Source organism: Chroicocephalus ridibundus, chromosome 8, assembly GCF_963924245.1.
Source record: "Chroicocephalus ridibundus chromosome 8, bChrRid1.1, whole genome shotgun sequence".
Taxonomy (NCBI): domain Eukaryota; kingdom Metazoa; phylum Chordata; class Aves; order Charadriiformes; family Laridae; genus Chroicocephalus; species Chroicocephalus ridibundus.
In genome coordinates this window covers 12,008,496-12,029,207 of record NC_086291.1, presented here as the reverse complement: position 1 = coordinate 12,029,207, position 20,712 = coordinate 12,008,496, and the positions used below count along the sequence as shown (strand labels likewise).

Below are 20,712 nucleotides of genomic sequence, written 5' to 3'. Positions count from 1 at the left end.
GAAAGCACACAGTGGTTCCCCTACAAGCAGCCCCAGCGAGCAGGGCAGCGAGCAGCATGGAAAGATTCTCATCCCAAGGTAAGCGCAAGTCCCAGGGGAAGCAGCTCTTTAGCCACAGGACAGGAGAGGTCCCTGCTCTCGTCTTCAACCTGGGTCACTTCCCAGAGAGATGCAGGGACCCTGGAACCACCCTGTGTCACAGGGCATCAGATATGGAAGAGTCAGAAAAACTTCAGATTTTTAAGGGATTAGATGGGTTGGAGGAAGATGAACATTTCTAACACACATCCCCTCCCCGCATTATCTGAAGATTGAAGCCTTACTTTCTGAGTAACACATCTGCAGAGGTGGACGAGAAGACACGGACTCCAATCCATGTGCCCTCATCCTACACACTCAGCCTGCAACCCCTCCAGAGAGCTGGCAGCGAAGTGCCTTCCTCCTCCTCCTGCCTTCAGGCCTGTGCTTGGTACTTCATGGATGCTCACCAGCCCTCAGCTTAGTATCACAGTAGTTGCTGAAGCCCAGTACATGAACTTCTGTTTTGAAGAACAGCCACTTGCCTAGATGTCCACGTTACGATGAATCCCAGCTCCTAAGAAGCTAAATCCAGGAGCTTCGAACTATGGGAAAGAGCCGTAAGTCATTCATCCTGAGGCCCAGAGGAGGAGCACAGTTGGATCAACCTACTTCTTAGCAAACATCACAGTACATAGGGTTTGTTTTTTTTTTTTTTAAATATTATTATTCTACAGCCATCAACCTGCTGGTTATGTAGCTGCTATCCATTCACCGGAAGTTTAGTGAACTTCAAATGGCAATCATTAATGGTCACTGAACTGCAGAATGCCCCAATGTGCTTTCAGATTTCATTTACCAAGGACCAGCAATCAGCCAAAAGATTTGCTCTGACAGCAGGGAAATACAAGACCCTTTGACAAGTTCAGCCGGGAATGTGCTGCCAGCATCCCTTGTTAAGTTCATGTTCTACCCTATTTGACGGAACAGATCATGCAAATTGTCCTTCCGCGGACGCTCAGCCTGTCACTCACATTTCCATTTAAAACAATAAGTAAATAAAAGAACAAAAGAAAAGCCCACAAGTACAACGAGCTGTTTACAAGCAAATTCCACTTACCAAGACCCCTAATTATCAGGAAAAGGCACAGAAACCCAAATAAAACACTAAATTGGATGGGGGAAGGGAATCTTACTCATCCAAAGGTCTAACCAGGAGGGCCACCCCAGTTTCTCTTGTGCAGATCCCAGCCTCCCCCTCACCCTGCTACTGCTTGCAATCCCACTTGTTCTTTTCTTCCCACTGATTTGTGACTTATGGCATCACCACATTTTGCTGGGCAGATGGAGTAGCTGTGCCAGGAGACCCTCTGGATGCGTGGCAGCCTGCTCCTTAGCCAGCCAGAGAAGGCACAGAGCAACACAAGACACCAGGCACGAAAGTGCGAGGCATTTTGCTTTGCAAAGTGACCACCGGTGGACGTGCTGCTGAGACATCTCCCCTCTTTCCCACACCACAAAGGGAAATGCTGATTTTTATACTGAAATAATTCCACATGTTTATCAACCAGAATTTGATCTCAAGGGAACTGTGCTCCTAGGAGCCTCACAGGGCTGCAAAACAAAAGACAGTCAGCGACGCTGGGGCCAACACAACCTTCGCTCAAGAGGGGCCTCACAGTGTCCCACTATTATGCGGAGACACCGCACTGTGCCCGCTACAATGGGATTCTCCCCAGCTGCGGAACACATCCCATCAAGTACAGTAAGACTCTATTAGAGGAGATACAATAGGAAGCTGGAGGACTCGCTCAGCCCAGCTTCTGAGAAAATAACTCATTTCAATGCAAAACAGCAGTAGTTATTAGACACCTCCTTCAAGAGGGAAGGAGAAGGACAAGGGGAGGGGGGAGAGAGGGAGACAGGGACCATGGCAGTTTGCACAAAAGTACCTTTTTCAGATTAATCCACTGTTTGAAGTAATCAGCAACCGGCAGCCCTAAGTACTGGCATTGTCCTGGTAACCTGTAAGAGAGAAGAGAGAGCAGGTTTGATTCAATCAGTGTCCTGACAACACAAACTCTGTTTTCTTAAGTACATTTCGTTCTGAGATGGAAGAGACCCTCAAGTCTGCTGTAACGCGCCGCGCATCAGAAGGACCGTAGCTCTGGGCAAAAAAAAAAAAATAAAAAAAATCTCACGAGAGCAGAGCTTGGCTGAAGACTTACATCCATCCAGCCACATCCAGGCTGCTGACACCTTTCAGGCTGAACATTTTGAACAGGAGGTGTGTGCCGGTGCAGCTCTTCTCCACACAAACACGACTGGAGCATCCAGGCTGTCCTTAGCTAAATGAACTCACCACAAATCCCTGCAAAACCATCCTGCTCAGCCAGCAGCTTACAGGGCAGACAGAAGGCACTTGTTGTACCCTGGTGCTTTTCCACTTGGCCTTTATGGTTAAAACACATGAGGGAGGGAAGGAGGCACTGATCCACTCATTTTTGGGGGTAGTAATGCTGCAGGACCACTGTTTTAAGGCTAAGAAAGCAGAGGCTGTTTTCCAAGCAGGTGCTTGGAAGGAGAGAGCCGTCCCAACGCTGAAGATCACAGAATGGTTCGGGTTGGAAGGGACCTTAAAGACCATCCAGTTCCAACCCCCCTGCCACGGGCAGGGACACCTCCCACTAGACCAGGCTGCTCAAAGCCCCGTCCAGCCTGGCCTTGGACACTTCCAGGGATGGGGCATCCACAGCTTCCCTGGGCAACCTGTTCCAGTGTCTCACCACCCTCACAGTAAAGAATTTCTTCCTGATATCTAATCTATATCTCCCCTCTTTCAGTTTGAAACCTTCATCCCTTGTCCTATCACTACACTCCCTGATAAAGAGTCCCTCCCCATCTTTCCTGTAGCCCCCTTTAGGGACTGGAAGGGGCTGCATGCTGTCTCACTATGGGTTTGAGCTCCAGCAGCCAGAGCGCCGAGCACGTGTATTCAACCTGTCCCTGCTACTGCGAGCCGCTGGACCAGGGCTTACAAAGCAAAACGGCACCAGTAAGGGAGGCGGATTGCCTGAAGGGACAGCAGGACCCCAGGGTTTGGAAAGCCGTTTCTCCCACACTGCGCCGACCCCAGTGCCTTCGCAGGGGAGCGACAGCATCAGCAGACGAGGAAGGCTGAGTCGCAAAGCCGTGCGGCTCCAGCCAAGCCTCTGCAGGGAGATGAGTTACGTGAGTTTTCCCCGGCCGGTTTGATCTGATCAAGAGTAATTGATGGATCTTGTTCATTCACGTACTGCTGAGCACGCCTGGGGCACTGGTCACAGGATCTTTAACTGAAGCAAAGGAACATCCCAAATAAATATGTCAACTAAATAAATGACTAAATTAGAGCCGTTTGTGCATGTTAAAAGCCACAACCCCAGAAACGGGCTTTTGCAAACAGAAGGGGGTGGGGAATCTCACAACTTCCTCAGGCATCTGGGGGCTGTCGAGGAAGGTCGTAGGGGGAGGAGGGAAGAGCTGCGGGTTCTAGCATCAGCTGCTCAAACATCCCAACACAGACCATGTCCAGGGCAAGGTCTTCTCCCGCTCTGCGTAGAAGAAAGAGTGAATAGTCCAGCCTGGACTTCAGCCTCAAGGCTGAAATTCAGGAACCAGCTCTGCTCAGATGTGGGTACAAGCGAGATACACCGCCTTGAGCTGGGGGGCACCGTCAGCACCTCATGCAGTACCCGAGTGCGCAGCCCAGCTCCAAACCCTCTGGTGAACAGGACAGCATCTCCTCAGCCCTATAAGCAGTTTCTCCACATAATGAGATGGAGGGACACAGATAACGTACTTGCAGATAATGTGAGAGTCAGGGTAGTGCAGTACCAGAGTGGTTTGGTCTCGGTGCTGCCTGCATTTCTATGGGAAGAAAACGAAGGAAGCTGGCAAGCACATCCAGGAGAATCTCCTGGAAATACGTGCCCAACGAAGCCAGCACACTCCAGGCCCCAGCAGTGTTCTGGCTTTGTGAGCCTTGCTTAGGCTAAGAAAGGAATAGGCTCTCTGTGCCTGAACCAAAATGCCTGGTCCTGAAAAGATGCACATATCATCATTTAGGAGCAATAATGTAAGTCATACAGAACACATTTGAATAAGGAGGTCCAGAGGAATCTCTTTGAAAGCAGGAAGCCTGTCAAAAAAACGAGCTCGCAAGCAGCAGGGCTACAGCGATTTGCAGGGTAAGCAATGTGACTTGACAGCATGGTCTCATCTCTGGGCACGGCTCATCTGATGCTAGCACCATCGCGCTGAAATAAACCACCTGGAGTCACTCCTCGCAATTGCATAGCCGTCACATAAATAGCAGCCTGGTCCGCGCATTTTACAGCCATTACACATATGTCCATGACATCCCAGAGTTGAACAGACCCCACCAGCCCCAAAGCAGCACACTAAGAAAGCTCTTCCTCCAGGAAAGCTGCTTTCTATTGGTGCCCAAATTAAAAAAACGTCACGAGAAAAGGAACCATCTAAAACAAATGACCGGTCTAATACAGACACATAATCACCTTAACCTCTCCTTACGCTGCACACATTTAGCTAGAGAGGATGACGACAGCAGTAAGCAAAAGGTATGTTACTAAAAGCCGCGTTTCTCCTCCCAATCCTTTTCATTAATACAGGTCTCAGCCCAGCTCCAGTTAGAGGAATAATTATCATCTCTCTTAACATTTGGACAGGGCCCAGAAAAAGCACGTACAGCATCATTCTTGTTAGCCGCAGCAATTGACAGCTAACCACCCAGTGCAATGAATGACATCTAAAGCGTTTCCATCCCTGTGGGACCAGAAGGCCCAGCAAACTGGACAGTCTGGTTCTGCTTCCACCCTGAGACTGATGGCAGTATGCCCTGGGCGCTGGACAGTGGGTCTTTAATTGGAGAAAATAAATGCTCCAAATAAATATGTCAACTAAATAAATGACCCATTTTTGCAAACAAGTAACAACCCCAGAAACTGCCTGTGAAGCTGTGTGACCTTAGGACATCTGCCCTCCCCCTCTGCGCTTGTGCTCCCCTCATTTCACGTTACCACCAGAGAGACTTCACCAAGTTTTTCAAGCACTAGAAGACCTACACTCATGCTGTAACCTGAGTGGGCTGTCAGCAGCATGGACCAGAGCATCGTTCTACTTCCCAAGCTGGAAGGTGCAGGTCTGGTGGCTCCAGGCCAGCACGGCCACAGCCACTCAATGCACCTGCCTTTAGCGAAGGATTGTCCTGTGGGTCTGGTGTAGTCTGGGTACGCAGCATCCCCAGCACAGGGAACCAGGGGCTCTCACTGCACAGAAACCAGGTCGCCAGGTAGCTATGGGAAGGAAAACACCCCTGCATTGTCTTTTTCCCAGCTCCAAAGCTTGTCACCTGCAGTGGTCCCCCACTTCTCAGCCTGGTGACGCTGCAGTCCCAAGCAGGACTTTCTCTGGCATCTTCTCCAGGTTGGAGTGAACAAGGCACACCTGTGGCTCTCCTGGGGACCAGAAGTGCCAGGGCCTGTAAGGAAGTATCTCAATGCACAAGGGTGACCATTCATTCGAGCAGCTCACTTGGTAAATGTGCTCATATGGTCGGTATGGCTCCTCACTCTCACGAAATTTGACTTTGATCACTGGGGGCAGCTTTGCTTGAGCAAAGAGCTCAGGATTCAGCCCTCCCTCAGATAAAGGAGAAGAGAAATGTGGCACATATCGCTGCATTCAATATCCCATGATCCTTCCGGCTTTTGAATGAGGTTTCGCTGCCTTCCCAAACACTGAAGCTCTCACTCCTTGGCACGGAAGCTGGCTTCCAAAACCACCCCATCAGCCAAATGCCATGGCTTCAGGTACGACTGCACTCGATAGAGAAAAACTTGAAAACAACTGTGGGATTTTCCAGCCTCCCATGCAGCTCTGGTAAAATCTGTCCTCCCAGAAGCAGAGATGTGAGGGCATAACATCTGCCCACTCCCAAAACACAGGTCCCCTTGGGACAGAAGAGCAAGCGACAGCAGGTAGCACGCTCTCCTCTGCCAGCCAAGCAAGTCCAAGTCCTCCTTGGACTGCGCTCAGCAGTTGCAGCTCTGCAACATTTTCAGAGAGCTTCACCACCAGGCTCTGATTTCCATCCGGCTCTGGCTCCTCCACTCTGCAGGGTAAATGGAGCCTGGAGATGAACGGGATGCAAATGGGAGGCGAGGTGACATGGCTGCATTTCTCCTGTTGAAGCCAGCTCTCTCCAAGGCGGCAAGAAGCGCACAGCTCGGCGGTGATAAACGGCCTTGCTTTAGTTATCACTTTCCTTAAGTTAAGGAGAGCAGCCTAGTGATGGATGGGCTGGAATTCGGTTATCAGGGAAGGCTGTCAGCCAGAGTTGCCTATCTCCACACACATTTAGCAGGGCGTCATTATGCGATGGCATGGAGTTAAAATATGACCAAGGGTATTGAAAGAAAAAGAACAGGATTAAAAAAAAAAAAAAGGCAAATTGAGCAACAATAAAGGAGCATGAGACAAGAACGTTATCGTACTAGTGACACCTTTTATCTCGGTCTGGTTAGCTAGAGCAGGGCACAAATTGGTCCTTCCTCCACTATTGTATCCTCTTGTACAAACAGAGGCAGATAAAATGTGTCACCAGTGCGATAGCATATCAATTTAACCCTAATTATCTAGGGGGTCAAACCAAGAAATAGGGGTTTCTCATTTCAACAGGTTCCTCCATCTCTGCTCGGAGCCACCACATTAATATGGAAGGGGGAGGGGCAGCTGTAATTGATTTCCGTCACTCAGGTGGTCCTGGCGTATAAAAAATTAATGCTTGATTCTCCCAACTAATCAGACCTGGTTAACGTCCATCTGCTTCTGGGTTCAGGATGTCAGAAGACAAAGAAATTGGGCCACTTTCTACACACTGGGTGTATTGATATTGAGCCAGTTAAAAGAACAAGTCCCTCTATGGGAAAGATAAAGGAACATTAAATCTTGGTTTTTATAGACCTGGTCTCAGCCTTCCAAAAAATCCATACCCTGGAGACCTTGAGTTGTAAGAGATGCAGAACATTTTAATTGTGTCCTGGCCAACCCCACTGCACCGGGCTGCAAAGGAGAGGGCAGGCAGGCTCCTGCGCTGGAAATCCTTCATTGAAGGAGGGCTGGAAAGCCTGCTTGGATGCTGCAGCACACAACAGCAACAAGGCGATAGCCAAAGAGAGGAGCTGTCAAACCATCTCAGCCTTGCACCCTAGTTCAAAGCAAGGCTGGTGAAGGCGTGGCTCCGGACCACACGGCGCAGAGGTGCTGCTCTGCTTTGATGTAGGGTGGGATGTCTGCCAGGCCAAGAGGAAAGCTTGGGTGCCCTCTCCTAACAGAGAAAGCTAGTGAGGGAATAACATCCTGTGCTAAGGCACCTGGGAGGTTTTAGCAGAGAAACAGCACCATGACCTGTGTACACTGAACCTCGCATAAGCTGGAACCAAGCTATAAATTTAAAGCAGTTTAGGTAAACCCACACCCTCCCAAAGAGGCAGCCTTACATTGATCCAAACTTGGTTAAAACAGTGAGTCCCAGTCAGCAGGGTTCAATGGCCTGGGGACGCACGCAAAGGGCTGAGAACCTGCTCCACAGCACTGAGGGCGCTGGAGCTCCCCACGGAGGTGCAGAAAGGCTGGCTGGACTTTGCGAAAACCACCATGCCGGGCCAGGAGGGCTCCGACGGAGTGATGCCACAGCACCCACACGCAAGCAGAGCATCTTGAGCACACAGCACAGCTCAAGCCATGCCGCAGCCTGCGGAAATTGAAGCATGCTAACCCACACCTCCAAAAAAACCCCACAAACCCCAACTCCCCCATCCCAATAATTCAAGTTAGACTGGAGCAGCTTTCCTGTGGAATCCAAGGCTTTGGCAGGTAGATGTCTCCTCCCCAGCACAGAAGTCACCATGCCACTCAGTGCAAAGAGGCAATAGCAGAGCCAGTCTCCCTTCATGCTCCCGTCTAAAGTGAAGGACGAAGGGATGTACCCCCTGCCAGATCTCTGCCACCCCACCCACACGCTCCTCAGCCCCACAGACCTGCCAAGGAGCTGGAAGAGCCCGTGTACCTTTGCTTCCTGATGGATGAACCCTTGCTGGGTGACTGCACCCTGCTCGCACCGAGCACACCCACGGCGCCATCCCTCTCTGTCCCCCATCACTGCAGGCCAAACCACTCTAGCATCGCTGTACTTAAAATTCACAAGCAGTAGCTGTGGAAAGGCAATACATTTGGAGAGGGTCTGAAAAGCCCTGGGCTTTCACAGAAACCCTGAGACAGGTCCCATCTCCCTCCCTCTTTGCTTTCCTTCCACCCTCTCAGTTCTCTCAACCACCCCCAAACTTGTCACAGTGCAACAAGCCTACGAGCCGCACATCAGCTTTAAATATCAGCATGCGTGAAGCAGGGACATGAGAGCAGGGAAGTGGGAACAGACAGAGCAAGCCTCCATCGCCTGTCAGGAAACACTAATGAATTTCAACACCAGCAGCCATTGCCTCAGACGGGCTGGCGAGAGGAGACGGAGTTACAGCGAGGAGCCTTTGCAAGAGCAGCCTGCCTCTTTTCAAAGCCCCCTCTGTTAATAAATGTCATTGCAGAGCGGGCTGCAGCGGTCCTCGAGCCGGGATGGGGCGGGTCGGGGGAGAGACGGGCGACTGACAGCGCTCAGGATGCCTGGGCAGTGCAGCCTTTTCTTCTGCTGCATCCCCAGACAGGAGCCAGGAAAAGGAAGCAGACGGGACATCGCCGTTGGCATGAAGCTGTCTTCCATTAAGGTCCCAGTACCCAAATAACAACCTCCACAAGGAGCCACGAGTGCAACCCCAACACCCCCCAGTCCCGTTCACTGGGATGGATGGAGGCTCTACAGGGAACGGTCCTTGGGATGGGCAGAGTGATGCAGAGACATCCAGACACTCTGCCTGCGTTCCCAGCAGCAGCAAAGGGTTACAGAGCAGCCTATCCCTTCGCTAACGCAAATGCATTCCCGAGGCAGCGCAGGAAGAAGCATCCAGCACAGGGCACCGCATGGCAACCGCACCGATGCACAACATGAAGGTCAATGCAAGCCTTCTTTACAAATGTCAACCTGTCATCTCTGGATATTAATGAGGGCTGACCAGCAGCTAAAATGCATCCATGCTCCATTAGTAATAAGAGAGACACGATGCAGGAGAAGAGCACACACCACGGCATGTGGAGGGACCAGGGGTTCTGCAGGGCCCGGGGAGGTGTGGTGATGCACAAGATAACCAGGGCCACTCCAGCTGCCCAGGAAGGAACGCAGCCTCCGCACAAACCCCTTCACTGGAGTGTGTGTTATTGTTTTCCATCAATCTTTAATTGGATTAGTGTAATGAGGCCAAAAAACCCAGGCTAAGCAGCGAGGATAATACCTGGCACTTTCAGACCTTCCTTTCTTTTTCTGTGATGCCCACAGTGGGCAGCACTGGCCTCTCTCTACTGGGCATATTCCTGCCTAGGAAGCTTAAAAGGTAAACTGCAAGCCTTGGGACTCACAGCAGCACTGGCTGAAATGTCTCAACACCCATCATATGCCAACAGCCAGGTGCCTTTTCTCTAATTTTTGCTGGGCACCCATGCTTTCCAAGCAGCTAGCCTGCAAATGGAAAAGGCTGCTATCCCAGGCTGCAACCGGAGCTATGTGTACACTAGGAAAATGATTCTGCCACAAAAAGCAGACAGGGCAAGTGGCTCGTCGTGACTCGCTCGTCCTGCAAAGCACTGTGTGCCTTCCACTGCCATCAACCTTAATGAAACATGAAGGCATTTAACACCATGCGAGATCTGGCTCTTTTATGGGTATCTGTCTGTGCGTCAGCTAGATGCTGGCAGAGATGCTATCTCAACATTAAAAGCAAGGCTGTAACACAGCAGGTATTCAGCCTCCAACAGAAGATGCTCATCAACAATTGCACACACATGATGCTACAATAAATCTATGTGCTACCGCTTAACAGCTTCTCTTAAAAAGATTCATAGCTCTATTTACTGGGCCTGATTCTGGTGCTGTGCATGTGGGAGTAAACCCGAAGTAACTCTACCTGGAGTCAGTAAACAGCCAGGGAGAGTAGGATCAGGATCGAGCCTTCTGGTTTTTAAATAACTACTTAATTACCATCAGGATACGAGAGCTCGCTGGCTCCACGGTTCAGCTGAGGTTAGGAGTGCAGCAGACAGCAGCTCTGCACTCCTCCATACCGAGTCCTCCAGATCAGTGAAGGGGTAGAGCAAATGCTCCCACCAGCCCTTCCAGACAGGGAGGACGACTCAGGGGACTTCCCTTTGACATCAGAAATGCATGATGCTGCTCCCAAGGAAAGAGAAACTGGAAAGCCTCCAGGGCTGAGGCTGCCCCCCCAGCCTTGGGAACCTGACACTATGAAAACCCCTTAAAAACAGATTTCTACACACAAGGTTGCTGTGACAGTCAGTCTGCTTACTAAATACGACATTACACAGCACCTCATGATAGGAGTGTACAAAATTGGATACTGTGTACATCTACCACACAGGCATGTTTTCAGTAAAAGTCACCCATCATGACCACAGGCTGCAGCGGGTGAATTTCCAATTTGTCATCAGGAAAAACCCTTCACCATGCAGGTAATAAAGCGCTGAAACAGACTGGTGGGGGAATCTCCTCCCCTGGAGACAAACTCACCTGGAGAAGACCCTGAGCAACCTGATCCAAGTTTGAAGTTACCTCTGCTTTGAGCAGGGGGCTGGGTTAGAGATCTCTATTTAAATTATTCCGTGATTCACGCTGCAGTGGAGCCTGATTACACAGAGCGTGTCCTTTCTCCGTCTATGCGGTCTTTTATGAAGTCTTTCACACAGACACTAATTTAGTGATCGCCTGGTCCTCTGCATACTAGCTGTTTTAAGGAGGAGTGTTCAGACTCCTGCTGCAGCATACTGTAATTACACACTGAGTAAGGGAGTACATCTGATGCAATGGATGCACCCACAACGTATCGTGTCTAAGTCCCCTCAAAACCAAAACCCACACAGAAATTAAGCTAAATTTAAACGTGCTTCTCCTCCCGCTGCACAATTCCCATTGAAAAAGTATTTCTCCCCAGGAAACTGGAGCATGCGAGACCTAGAGCAAGGCACTGCTCTAGAACTGAGACACGTCCTGTCCCAGTCCTTCCTTAGACCTGCTGTGCGACAGGCAGGAGGAAACCTTGCCTCTTCCCTGCCTGGCCTGTCCAGACCATTTAGTGTATAAACTCTTCAGGACAAGGGCTTCTCTGCTATGAGTCATAAACTGCTTAGTGCCTAATGGTAAAGCCTATAGACGCTTAACATAATACAATCATGTCACTTAAAGGCCATTAGTCTCCAGTCTAAACAGCACTTTACCAGGCACAAAGGGGACCTGCCAGCTCAGGAAGGCAGCAGAAGGGATGTCGGTGGCCAGTTGGGTCACTGGACTCGCAGACACCCGACGTGAAGCCCCAAACTGAACGGAGCCAAGCTAAACGGCACAGGGGAAAGCTATGGCAGCTCTAGCAATCAGAGAGCTTTATCTTTTGGGCTTTCTTGAACCACTTGGATCAGCTGAAAGCCCTTGCCAGCCAGGTGAAAAACCTCTCCACCTCCAGCCATGGCTGCACTGCTTGCAAGGAGGGGCAGGAGCCCCTCACCCACACAGAGGGTCTTCAGCCTTCTGCATCAACTCTCTTCCCATTCATCAAACCATTTATCTACAAGAAAATATGCCATTCTGTATTGTGACGCTGTTTGAACCCCTCTTCTTTCCTGGCACAGTCTTTGCCTTCCTCTGGCACCACATCATCCAGGTCTACTCTCTCACCCGACTTCTGTGATTGCCTCTTCTTCCCTCTCCCCTCGAAGGGCAAGACAGAAATCCTGTAAGGAGCCAGTGGGACGCAGTTCACCTCCTCCCCATCCCCTCTGATGAAACATGACCCAAAATTACACGTACAACAGCTCCACGGGCTCTTAGCACAGCCTCCAGGCTGGCAGCAGCAGGGAGCCTGGCACGTCGTGTAGCAGGGTCTGAGCACCGTTTTCTGTGCACCTGCAAATCGCATCTGCGTGAAGGGAAACAAGTTTGTCTTTTCCTCGTGCGGGAGAGACCACTCCCCACCTCTGAGCACGAGCTGCCATTAGTATTTGCTTCGCCGGAGAGAAGGAGCAGCGAATCCTCCAGAGCAAAGGACAAGTGCAGCAATTAGGATGCAGGGGCTGCGGGAGCTGTTTAACAGCACGACCCGGAGGTCAGTGCCGCTGACTCCCAGCCCTGCATAAATATTGTATGAGTCGGGAAGAGGGGCTGTTACAGCCACCCTCCGCGCCAGCCCTCCCCCCTCCATCGCCACTCTGCATCTAGCTAGATACGCCAGGAACATTATTTACAGATGTGACAGTCGGGAAAATCACTTGAGTAAGTAGGGGAATGGGAAAGAGGGCTGCTCGGTGGAGCAGGCGCCTGGGAACGGGCTCCCACCCACACATTCTGCTTCCCCTTGCAGGGTGCTCCTCTGCACGGGTAACTGCCAGATGGCACGGCCCATTCTCAAACTGGAGGATGAAATACCACCAGGAACAAGGAGGGGAAGCTGTGAGCTCCCCTCTCGAAGGTTGCCCAGGGGTTTGATTACCAACGCTGCCGAAGGACACTTCAACCAGCAGCTGCTTCCCAGTTCCCTATCAGTATCTCTGCCAGACCCTCCCTTTGCAGGGAGCTTTATAGTAATACAATGAGGGGGTTTTCAGAGAGCTTCCCCACAGACTCCGTCCGTGTAGCGCTGCAGAAGGGTCCCTACTTCAGCACAGCCACAGCGGCCTCATCCCTGCAGAGAATCCTCCAGCTGCTCTGTTTGGTACCAACCACCTTCTTCACCCGTGACCTGTCCACTGTTTATTCTCTGAAGGACCATCTTGACCTGCAGCTTCAGCCACGCTGATCAGCACTGTCGCTACTGCATCTTGGAAAGACCTCTCGTTCCTCTGCCCATTTTTTCACTGGAGACGCCCGCCAACTGCAGGTTTGCCATGATGCTCTACACAAATACAAACCTACTTTCAGGTTGACTGAGACTGGAGGCTCCCAAGGACAAGGACACAGGTCATTCTTCAACTGTACCAGCAGCCCATGAATTCCTAGGGGCACACAGCTAATAAACTGTGTGTTTATTGGGGCAGCACACAAGGGCTACAAGATAGGAAACACAGCTTGGATGTGCTTCTGCCCACGATACCACTCCAGAAATTCCTCCGTTGCTCTGCAGCTGGTTGCTTAATCTAGAGAAGGCAGAAGCCCAGTATTACCGTTCACAGCTTTCCTGAACTCACTGAGCAATTAATGGGCTTAATTATTGATGGCAAAGGCAGGGAAGGGAGAAAAGAAAGAAAAAGCCAACGAGAAGGGAATGGTGTGGGGGTGGCGGGCGCCAAAGGTCTCCGAAGATCTTCCCTCAGCCGAGAGCAGAGAAAGAGCCCCTAGCCGCTCTGCCGCTCCCACGGCCCTGCTCTAATGCTCCCTGACATGCCTCTGAAGACAGCGAGCTGTTTGCAGTCACCACCGTGATTTGTTAGTAATTATTTTCACGGTGTCACATTGCTGTCACTCTCTTAACAAAGAGACAGGCAGCCCGAGGCTGCCTGCGAGAAAGAACCAGCAGAGAAAAGGAATTGTCAGGCACCCAGGGATCCTCTTTGCTTCCCGGGTTTCACAACCAGAGTCCTTACCAGCTTCTGAAGAAACTTCTGAGAAGAAGTGGCAAGTCAGAATCATCTCCCATCCTGGTCACAGCAAGAGGAATTAATTACTTAGCCCCCTCCTAATTTCACCTTACCTGTAAATCCAGTGCAAGACCCAGGTGCTTAGAGCCCCTTAAGCCAGCGATTTGCTTCAGGCCTGCAGCAAAGGCAAAAAAACTTTGGTAATTGCTGACTTTTAGCGCTCTCCTTGCAGGCTCCAATTTTTTTTCATATGGTCTTGCCATTAGACCGCCCTTCCCAAGCACAGCAAACCCTGATGACAAACCCCTGCCTGAGCCTATCACACATTAACCCTCCAGACCGGCCACGTGTGCTCTCCCCACACCAGTCTCATTAATTCTGGCACTCTGCTGTGCTCCGCGTGGCAGTAACATTTCATTTGGCATTTTGCAATGCCAGCGGACCTCGGCAGCTTCCTCACACCTGAAATACACAGCCTAATGGCTTGCCATCTCTGTTTTCTCATACGCAGCGCGGTGACTTGACAAGAACCTCCCCTTGAACCACCTCCCATCCATCCATCTCACACCTACTGTGCAACCGCAGCCATCTATCCTTCGGCTAACTTGTCAGTCCAAGGTAATCACTCCTTTCCCAGTAAGCGTGGAGCTTGCTTGGGCCCCCAAGGAATGAAAGCTATTTTGGCACCTGAAGTGTCACACAATATAAGGATATAGAGACGAAAGACTGAGACACCTGGCCAGCCAGTCCTTAAAGCGCCCTTGATCTCTAGGCAGAAAGCAAGTGGACTTCTCCCGAGCAATTCAAAGTTTGAATTACTCCCGGCAGAAGCGTTCTTCCCCTGCGTGCTTACTGACGGCACGCAAGGGTCAGTCCCTGCAGCCGCAGGGAGACCTGGGTATTAATTCACCCTCTTAGCACAGGGAGAGTTTGGAAATATTAAGCCTCGCAGTCTAAGCAAAACCCTCCTGCAATTAACTGCACGGAAGAGCACTGACTCAGAGGGCAGCTCCTTTTCAGGGGTCCTTTTAATAACCAAGAAACGGCACATACATGCTGTGAAGAATTAGGATCACCATTGGGAAGCTAAATGGTCCATAAAATGTAACAGTTCTCTTCAGAGCTGGGAGCACAGCGAGCTGGAGGAGAGGTCTTGGCAACCTCCCACCAGCCTCCTCCCTCTGCCCGGTTTGCAGGGGACACATGACTCCAGGCAGGGACAAGGAGCTGAACCCAGCCGGTGGCCAGGCACCTGCGCGGCATGCTGGCCGATGGTCAGCACCGAGACCTGGCTCGACACCCAGAGGGAAAAAATGAAGCAGGGAAATCAGAGATGACCAAGATGCACCTAAGGAGGGAAAAAGAAGAGTGTCCCAGAGCGTAGGTGCTGGGCAGAGGGGAGGAGAAAGCCCTGCTGGAAGAGAGGCAGACGAAACTGGTGGGACCAAGGCAGGGGAAAGCCCTGAGTAGCATGAGCTTCCCACACACAGCCCTGCCAGCATATTGCGCTGCTTCCTCACTCTTTTTCCCCCAAACTCCACTATTCTGCTCTTTCTTCTAGTACCACCTCCACATGACCCATGTCACTCCTAACACCTGGTCCAGAGCAATCTCCAAGCACAAGATGCTGTCTTTGGGGTGCCAGGCTGAGGGCAGCACCCTGTCCAAACACACAGAAAAAGGTGACTCCAATGTGGAATGGACTCAGCTCCAAAAGTTAGTCTGCAGTTCCAGCACTCTCCTGAGAATCCTGTACACAGCCAGACATCAGCTCCTCAGGATACGGAGAGTCGCTGGACAAGGCACATGAGAATACGCTGGAGGGAAAATACCAGGGATGACCTCAAGATGGCCCAGTAGGTCTTTGCCAGCCAGGAGCTTCAGGAGGAAAAGGGACTGAACCCATCGAGGAAAATGGCTCCCAACAGGAAACAAACACGCAGACAAAATAAAATGCTTTTGAGAAAGCTACGGACTTACACGAGGCTTGAAGACATCAAGTGAAAGGGGAAGGACGCTGGTCCCAGGCTGGCAGTATTTTTCAAGCAGAGCTCTCTAAGCAGAGAAGCCATGAGAAGATCACTCCTAGCCAAGCCACTGGGAGGGCAGCACTGGTGCCAACGCACAACTGCTCTGCTTAGGCTGGGAAGTAAGAAGAGCTGGGATCCAAAGGGAGACGGATGACATTTTGGCCCCAGCATGAAACACTACGGCTGTCTAATGCTAGAAAAATTACGCTTTTTGAAGTAATAAAGAAAAGTCACACTTCGTGAAGCTAATCCTATTTTTCAGACATGCTGCATACAACAAAACTCAGATGGCAAACAGCCCTCCAGTGGTTTATCCTCTGTAGTCCCCAAGCCAACCAGCTTTTCAGTTTCCCAGGGCACAGGATAACCACGATGCGGAGTTGCTATTAGAGGGCTTTCTCACACAGGCAGCGGCCAGGGTGTGCTTTTTACCAAATACCCATTATAGACCCATTGATTTTGCAACCGTTTTGCCTGAATTCGTTGTAACACTGGACACAGAATTCACCTTAGCCATTCCTGCTGCAGAAGAAATTATGGTTCCTTACTGTATGAGCAGATGACACCGAGCCCAACAGCTTGCATTCAGTTCAGCATGACTGTTTCCAAACACAGCTTGAGTTAAATTACCCAGGGATGGAAAATCCACCATCTCCATTCATTGCCCCATGCCAGCAGTTCAGTGCTGGAAATGCCCTTGTACATTTTTATACATACAAAAGTTTTTAATGCAATGCCTGTCTCATTCCCCCCCCGCCCCCCGTAAACTTATTCCAAGTTTCCCCACCATCTTTCACCAACTTCTTTGGTCCTAATTCCCAGGCAGCAGAGTCCATGCTCCCCAGAGTGCGCTGGGCATCACAGCTCAATAAATCTGTGGCCACTACAGCCCTGACTATGACAAATGTCTTTGCTATGATGCGCCAGACAAGTAGCAGACCTGAATGTGATAGTCCATTGCATGATGATCCCTATGCAAAGACTTCATGTCCAAAGCTTAACCCAAAGGCATTCCCAGAGTCACACATCTCAGACAACAGAACTTGCAGAACCTCACGCAACCAATGGATTCCAAACAAAAGGCAAGAACAGGAGACAGCCAGGGGAACTGCTGCAGAAGGATAACAAAAGTCAAGTGTGCTATATTCATTTTAAATAAGAATGAACAGATTGGGAACCTTAAAATCCAAAATTTCTTTTGCATAAGTGATATCACTTCCTTTAAAAACAAAAAGCTGGACTGCAGGGTCGCAGAAGTGACTGGGGTCAGTGCTACTCCCTGTAAGTGCTAGAGAAGAGCATGCTCACAAGGCTACCTTGCTTAGCTCCGGCAAAGCACTTTAGGAGGTAATTACATGAACGACTCCATCAGCAAAGCTGACTCGAAAGGTTCCTGACCCTGGATACTCAGTCCCATCCCTACTCTGTAGTTCTCACCATGCTCTTCCTTCAGCCAATGTAAGCAAGTGAAGAGATACACCATAGGCTTGGTCAGCAAAATGATCCCCACTAAAAGCAACAACAACAAGCTAATCCAAAGATCTTAGTTGGAGAGGAATTGTTTTAGTATTTTTAAAAGCAGATTATTACATTATCTTTCTGTTACCAGCTCTTTCTTGTTACTCTCAAAGCCACCCTCTGAACATCCCTCCTGCCGTGCTGCCACCCAACCAGCCTACCCTACGCCTTCTCCCACCTTTCCCCAGGGCTACCCAAGCGGTCCCACTCACTCCATTCAGTGGCTGTCTGCAATTTCTCCCCCAGGCAGAGGCTACCAACCCCTTCCCAGTGATAAAGAACAGCATGCACAAGGGACACTAACGCCATCAATCCTTCATCATTTGTGACTTAAGGCTGATCTCAAACCAAGCCTCCAGGACAGAGGGCTGGAAAGACCAACCCATAGCCGCACTTGGAGCTGGTCTGAGAAGGCAAGCATCCTCCCAGCCTGTGTGACTTGCAAAAAAAGAATTAAAACAGTAGGATAAAATTAAGCAATGGTATAATTTACTGCTCCGAATTTACTAATATGCAACCTAGGAAAAGCACCAAGGGCTATAAACATTTCAAGACACTTCACTGTGTTTTATCACTATATTAAAGAGTACTTGCCTTTTAACACTTATTTAAGAAAATAAAAAACTTCTGAGCAGTAGTTTCCTGTAAAGACATAAATTAGCATGTTCTGATCAGCCACAGTAAGTGCAGTACAAGCATCTTCATTTTGGAGGAATACAGATGAAAGCCTACGTGCACGTTTACCTACGTTCAATGTGTTTGCTAGATGATCCAAAACTGGAAGGAGAAGGATTAACTGATGCTCTTGACATGAAGATGCAGGTCTGAGATTCAGCACATGTGGCTTCAGCTCCTCTCTCTGCCTCCGTCTGCCTGCACAACCATAGGCATATCACTTATCCTCACCATATCCCAGCTCTGCAGCTACGAACACACAGTAAAAATACTTCTTTGGTTGACAAGATTAATTCCCATTGTGCTTAAGAGCAAGTAAACTGGTTCCATACACGGAGGGAGGCAATTTGACATTTCAGAGGAGATAAACCACACTAAAGAGCTTACATTACAAGGGCTCAACCCCGGCAGACACTGAGTACCCTCTTTCCACTAAAACCGTCTCCTGCCGTCAGCGGCTCCCTCAGCGGCAACGTTACCCTCAGCACCCAATGCCACATCAATGCAATTTGCTTAATTACTAGTGACAGTTCCATCCTAGGTGCAGGATGAGGTCCCAGCACGACAGCAGACTACACCAGGTGTCTGAATCCAGCCCTGGAGCTGTTAAACTTGGAGGATAACTCCTTGCAACAGGCTAAAGGAATCCTCCCGCTGAGCACTCGGAGGCCCGAGGACCATGTGCCTAACGAGGCTGTATCCCCACTCATATTTTAGCTTGGCAGGTCTGGTGCTCCTTTCATCTTTTGCTTCAGGTAGCTCTCTTTAATTAATAACATTTCTGTGTCGACACAGGGAACTTTCCACCCAGAATGAATGGCCCTCTCTCATTAGAACCACGACTTGTCATGATGTATTCAAGAGCAGGAGTGTGATTCATTCCCTTGTCTGGGAACGAGGGGTGTTGCTGGGGGGTGGGGGGGGAGAAGAGTCTCTGTAATGAGTGACTGATATTTGCTGAAGTTGATGTGCGACTCTGTCGGCTTGAACTGCCTTGTCAGGACAAGCCTTCAGAAAGGTGATGTTCCTACTCAAGAGGTTTTCCTCATTAAAGAAATTGCATCTTAACAAGAGGGAAGGGGAGGGGCGGCGGGAGAGCTGCTGTCTCCCTGACTCCCGCCTGGTTCACACACACCGAGCGCTGAGAGCCGGTTGATCCAAGCGCAGCCAGTAGAGGATCAGTGCTCCATTTCTGAGCTCTGTCGCACAACAGGCTCTCTCCAGCAGCGACCAAATCTCTCCAACGGGGACTCTCCTTCTGATGGTGCACCACACCCATGACAAAGCCTCTGGTGGCATGACCGAGGACCTTGACTCATGCTGAACCTCCATAAGCTCTTTCCAGACACTTGGTGTCCTCTTCTGGGTGACTGGTGCTCCCTGTTGTCAGAGGGACGCCAGACAAACAGCTCTTATCTTCCAAGAAAGTTCCAACGTTCAAGAGAAATCAAGTCTGCAGCCCCATAGTGCCTCATTCCCTGGAGATCCCTGAGTCAAGCAGAGGCTTTGCAGGTCCTTTAGCAGCCGAGTTTCCATCTTGAATCCTGCAGACTCAGACAGTGCTAGACAGCATCAGCAGAAAGCAGTTCCTTGACAATCGCTACTCCTCTGATGCTTTTCTTTGAGCTAGGAGTGCTACCCATATTGCAACTCCTGGCTTCCACAGGGCTATTTGCCCACCTTGTCCTCACATCCACCACCGACAGGCTTGTAGATTCTTCCTCTTTGTTCCAGCCACCCCCCTCCAGTTTGCTCACCCCACTGTGCCTCCCAGTGCCCTGACACCTACCAGTGGCACCCACTGGAAACATCCACGGTAGACAGGCCTGTCCAGAAGACACCATGCCTCACCTCTTCAACAGCACATGCAGATAGAAGCCAAACTAAACGCCCAGGTCATCACTGGAGAAGCCAGGAACAAGGCTGCATGGTTTCCCATCAACAGCTGAGCGAAAGAAAGGAGAGGACAGACACTCCAAACCACAGGAGACAGTGGGTAAGAGCACCACAGCTTGCTTTGCGGGCAGCTGTGCAAGCAGTTGTCATCACTAAGGAAGCAGAGAAAATGAGCAGCAGAGTTGGGAATGGACCTGCCCCAAGTCACTGCTCCCTAAGCCAGGAGGCACTGCACTCACCGCATTGTCCTGAATTTCTCTGGAACCCAGTAGGGTTTCTACAATGCAATGCTTCCACCAACACACTCCTCCAAATGAGAACAAGCAGCATCACCTCCCCTTCCCACTGCCCCGGTGCCTTCCATGCCCAGTAGCAAAGGGCATCAGCGCAAGTCTTGTAGGGAAGCACAGGGTGATTCCCTGGAATACCCCCTAGATGTTCCACATCTCTGAGGCTCTATCGCCCTATCTGAGCAGCCTTGTTTCAGCTCTCTGCTTTCCCTCTTTAAAAAGAGATGCTCAGTTCTGCTTTGCTAAACCCTATTTGGCAATGTGTCTAAACACACGCAAACTTAATTAGTTCAGGAGGGAGACTCGGCATTTGCGGTGACGGATAAAAGTAATGGGAAATGAGACAAGTCAGGGCTGGCAGGGAGTCCTCACTCAAGCCTCATTCACTGGCACGACGCTAATCAGATGTGACGCTACACGCTGCTGCACCCAATCGGCGACGGAGCGGCGTGATGTGCTACTCACCGAGCGGCTGCAGCCAG

At 50.4% G+C, this 20,712-nt stretch overlaps 1 protein-coding gene across 4 annotated transcripts in view; it reads right to left on the bottom strand.

Annotated features, from left to right (window-relative positions):
• Window positions 1-20,712, bottom strand: part of ERI3 (ERI1 exoribonuclease family member 3) — a 137,482-nt gene that overhangs the window by 81,151 nt on the left and 35,619 nt on the right. For all 4 annotated transcript variants that reach the window (XM_063343513.1, XM_063343515.1, XM_063343516.1 and 1 more), the window contains one exon: window positions 1,971-2,043. In XM_063343513.1, the coding sequence (XP_063199583.1) occupies window positions 1,971-2,043 (73 nt within the window). The remainder of the gene's footprint in view (window positions 1-1,970; window positions 2,044-20,712) is intronic.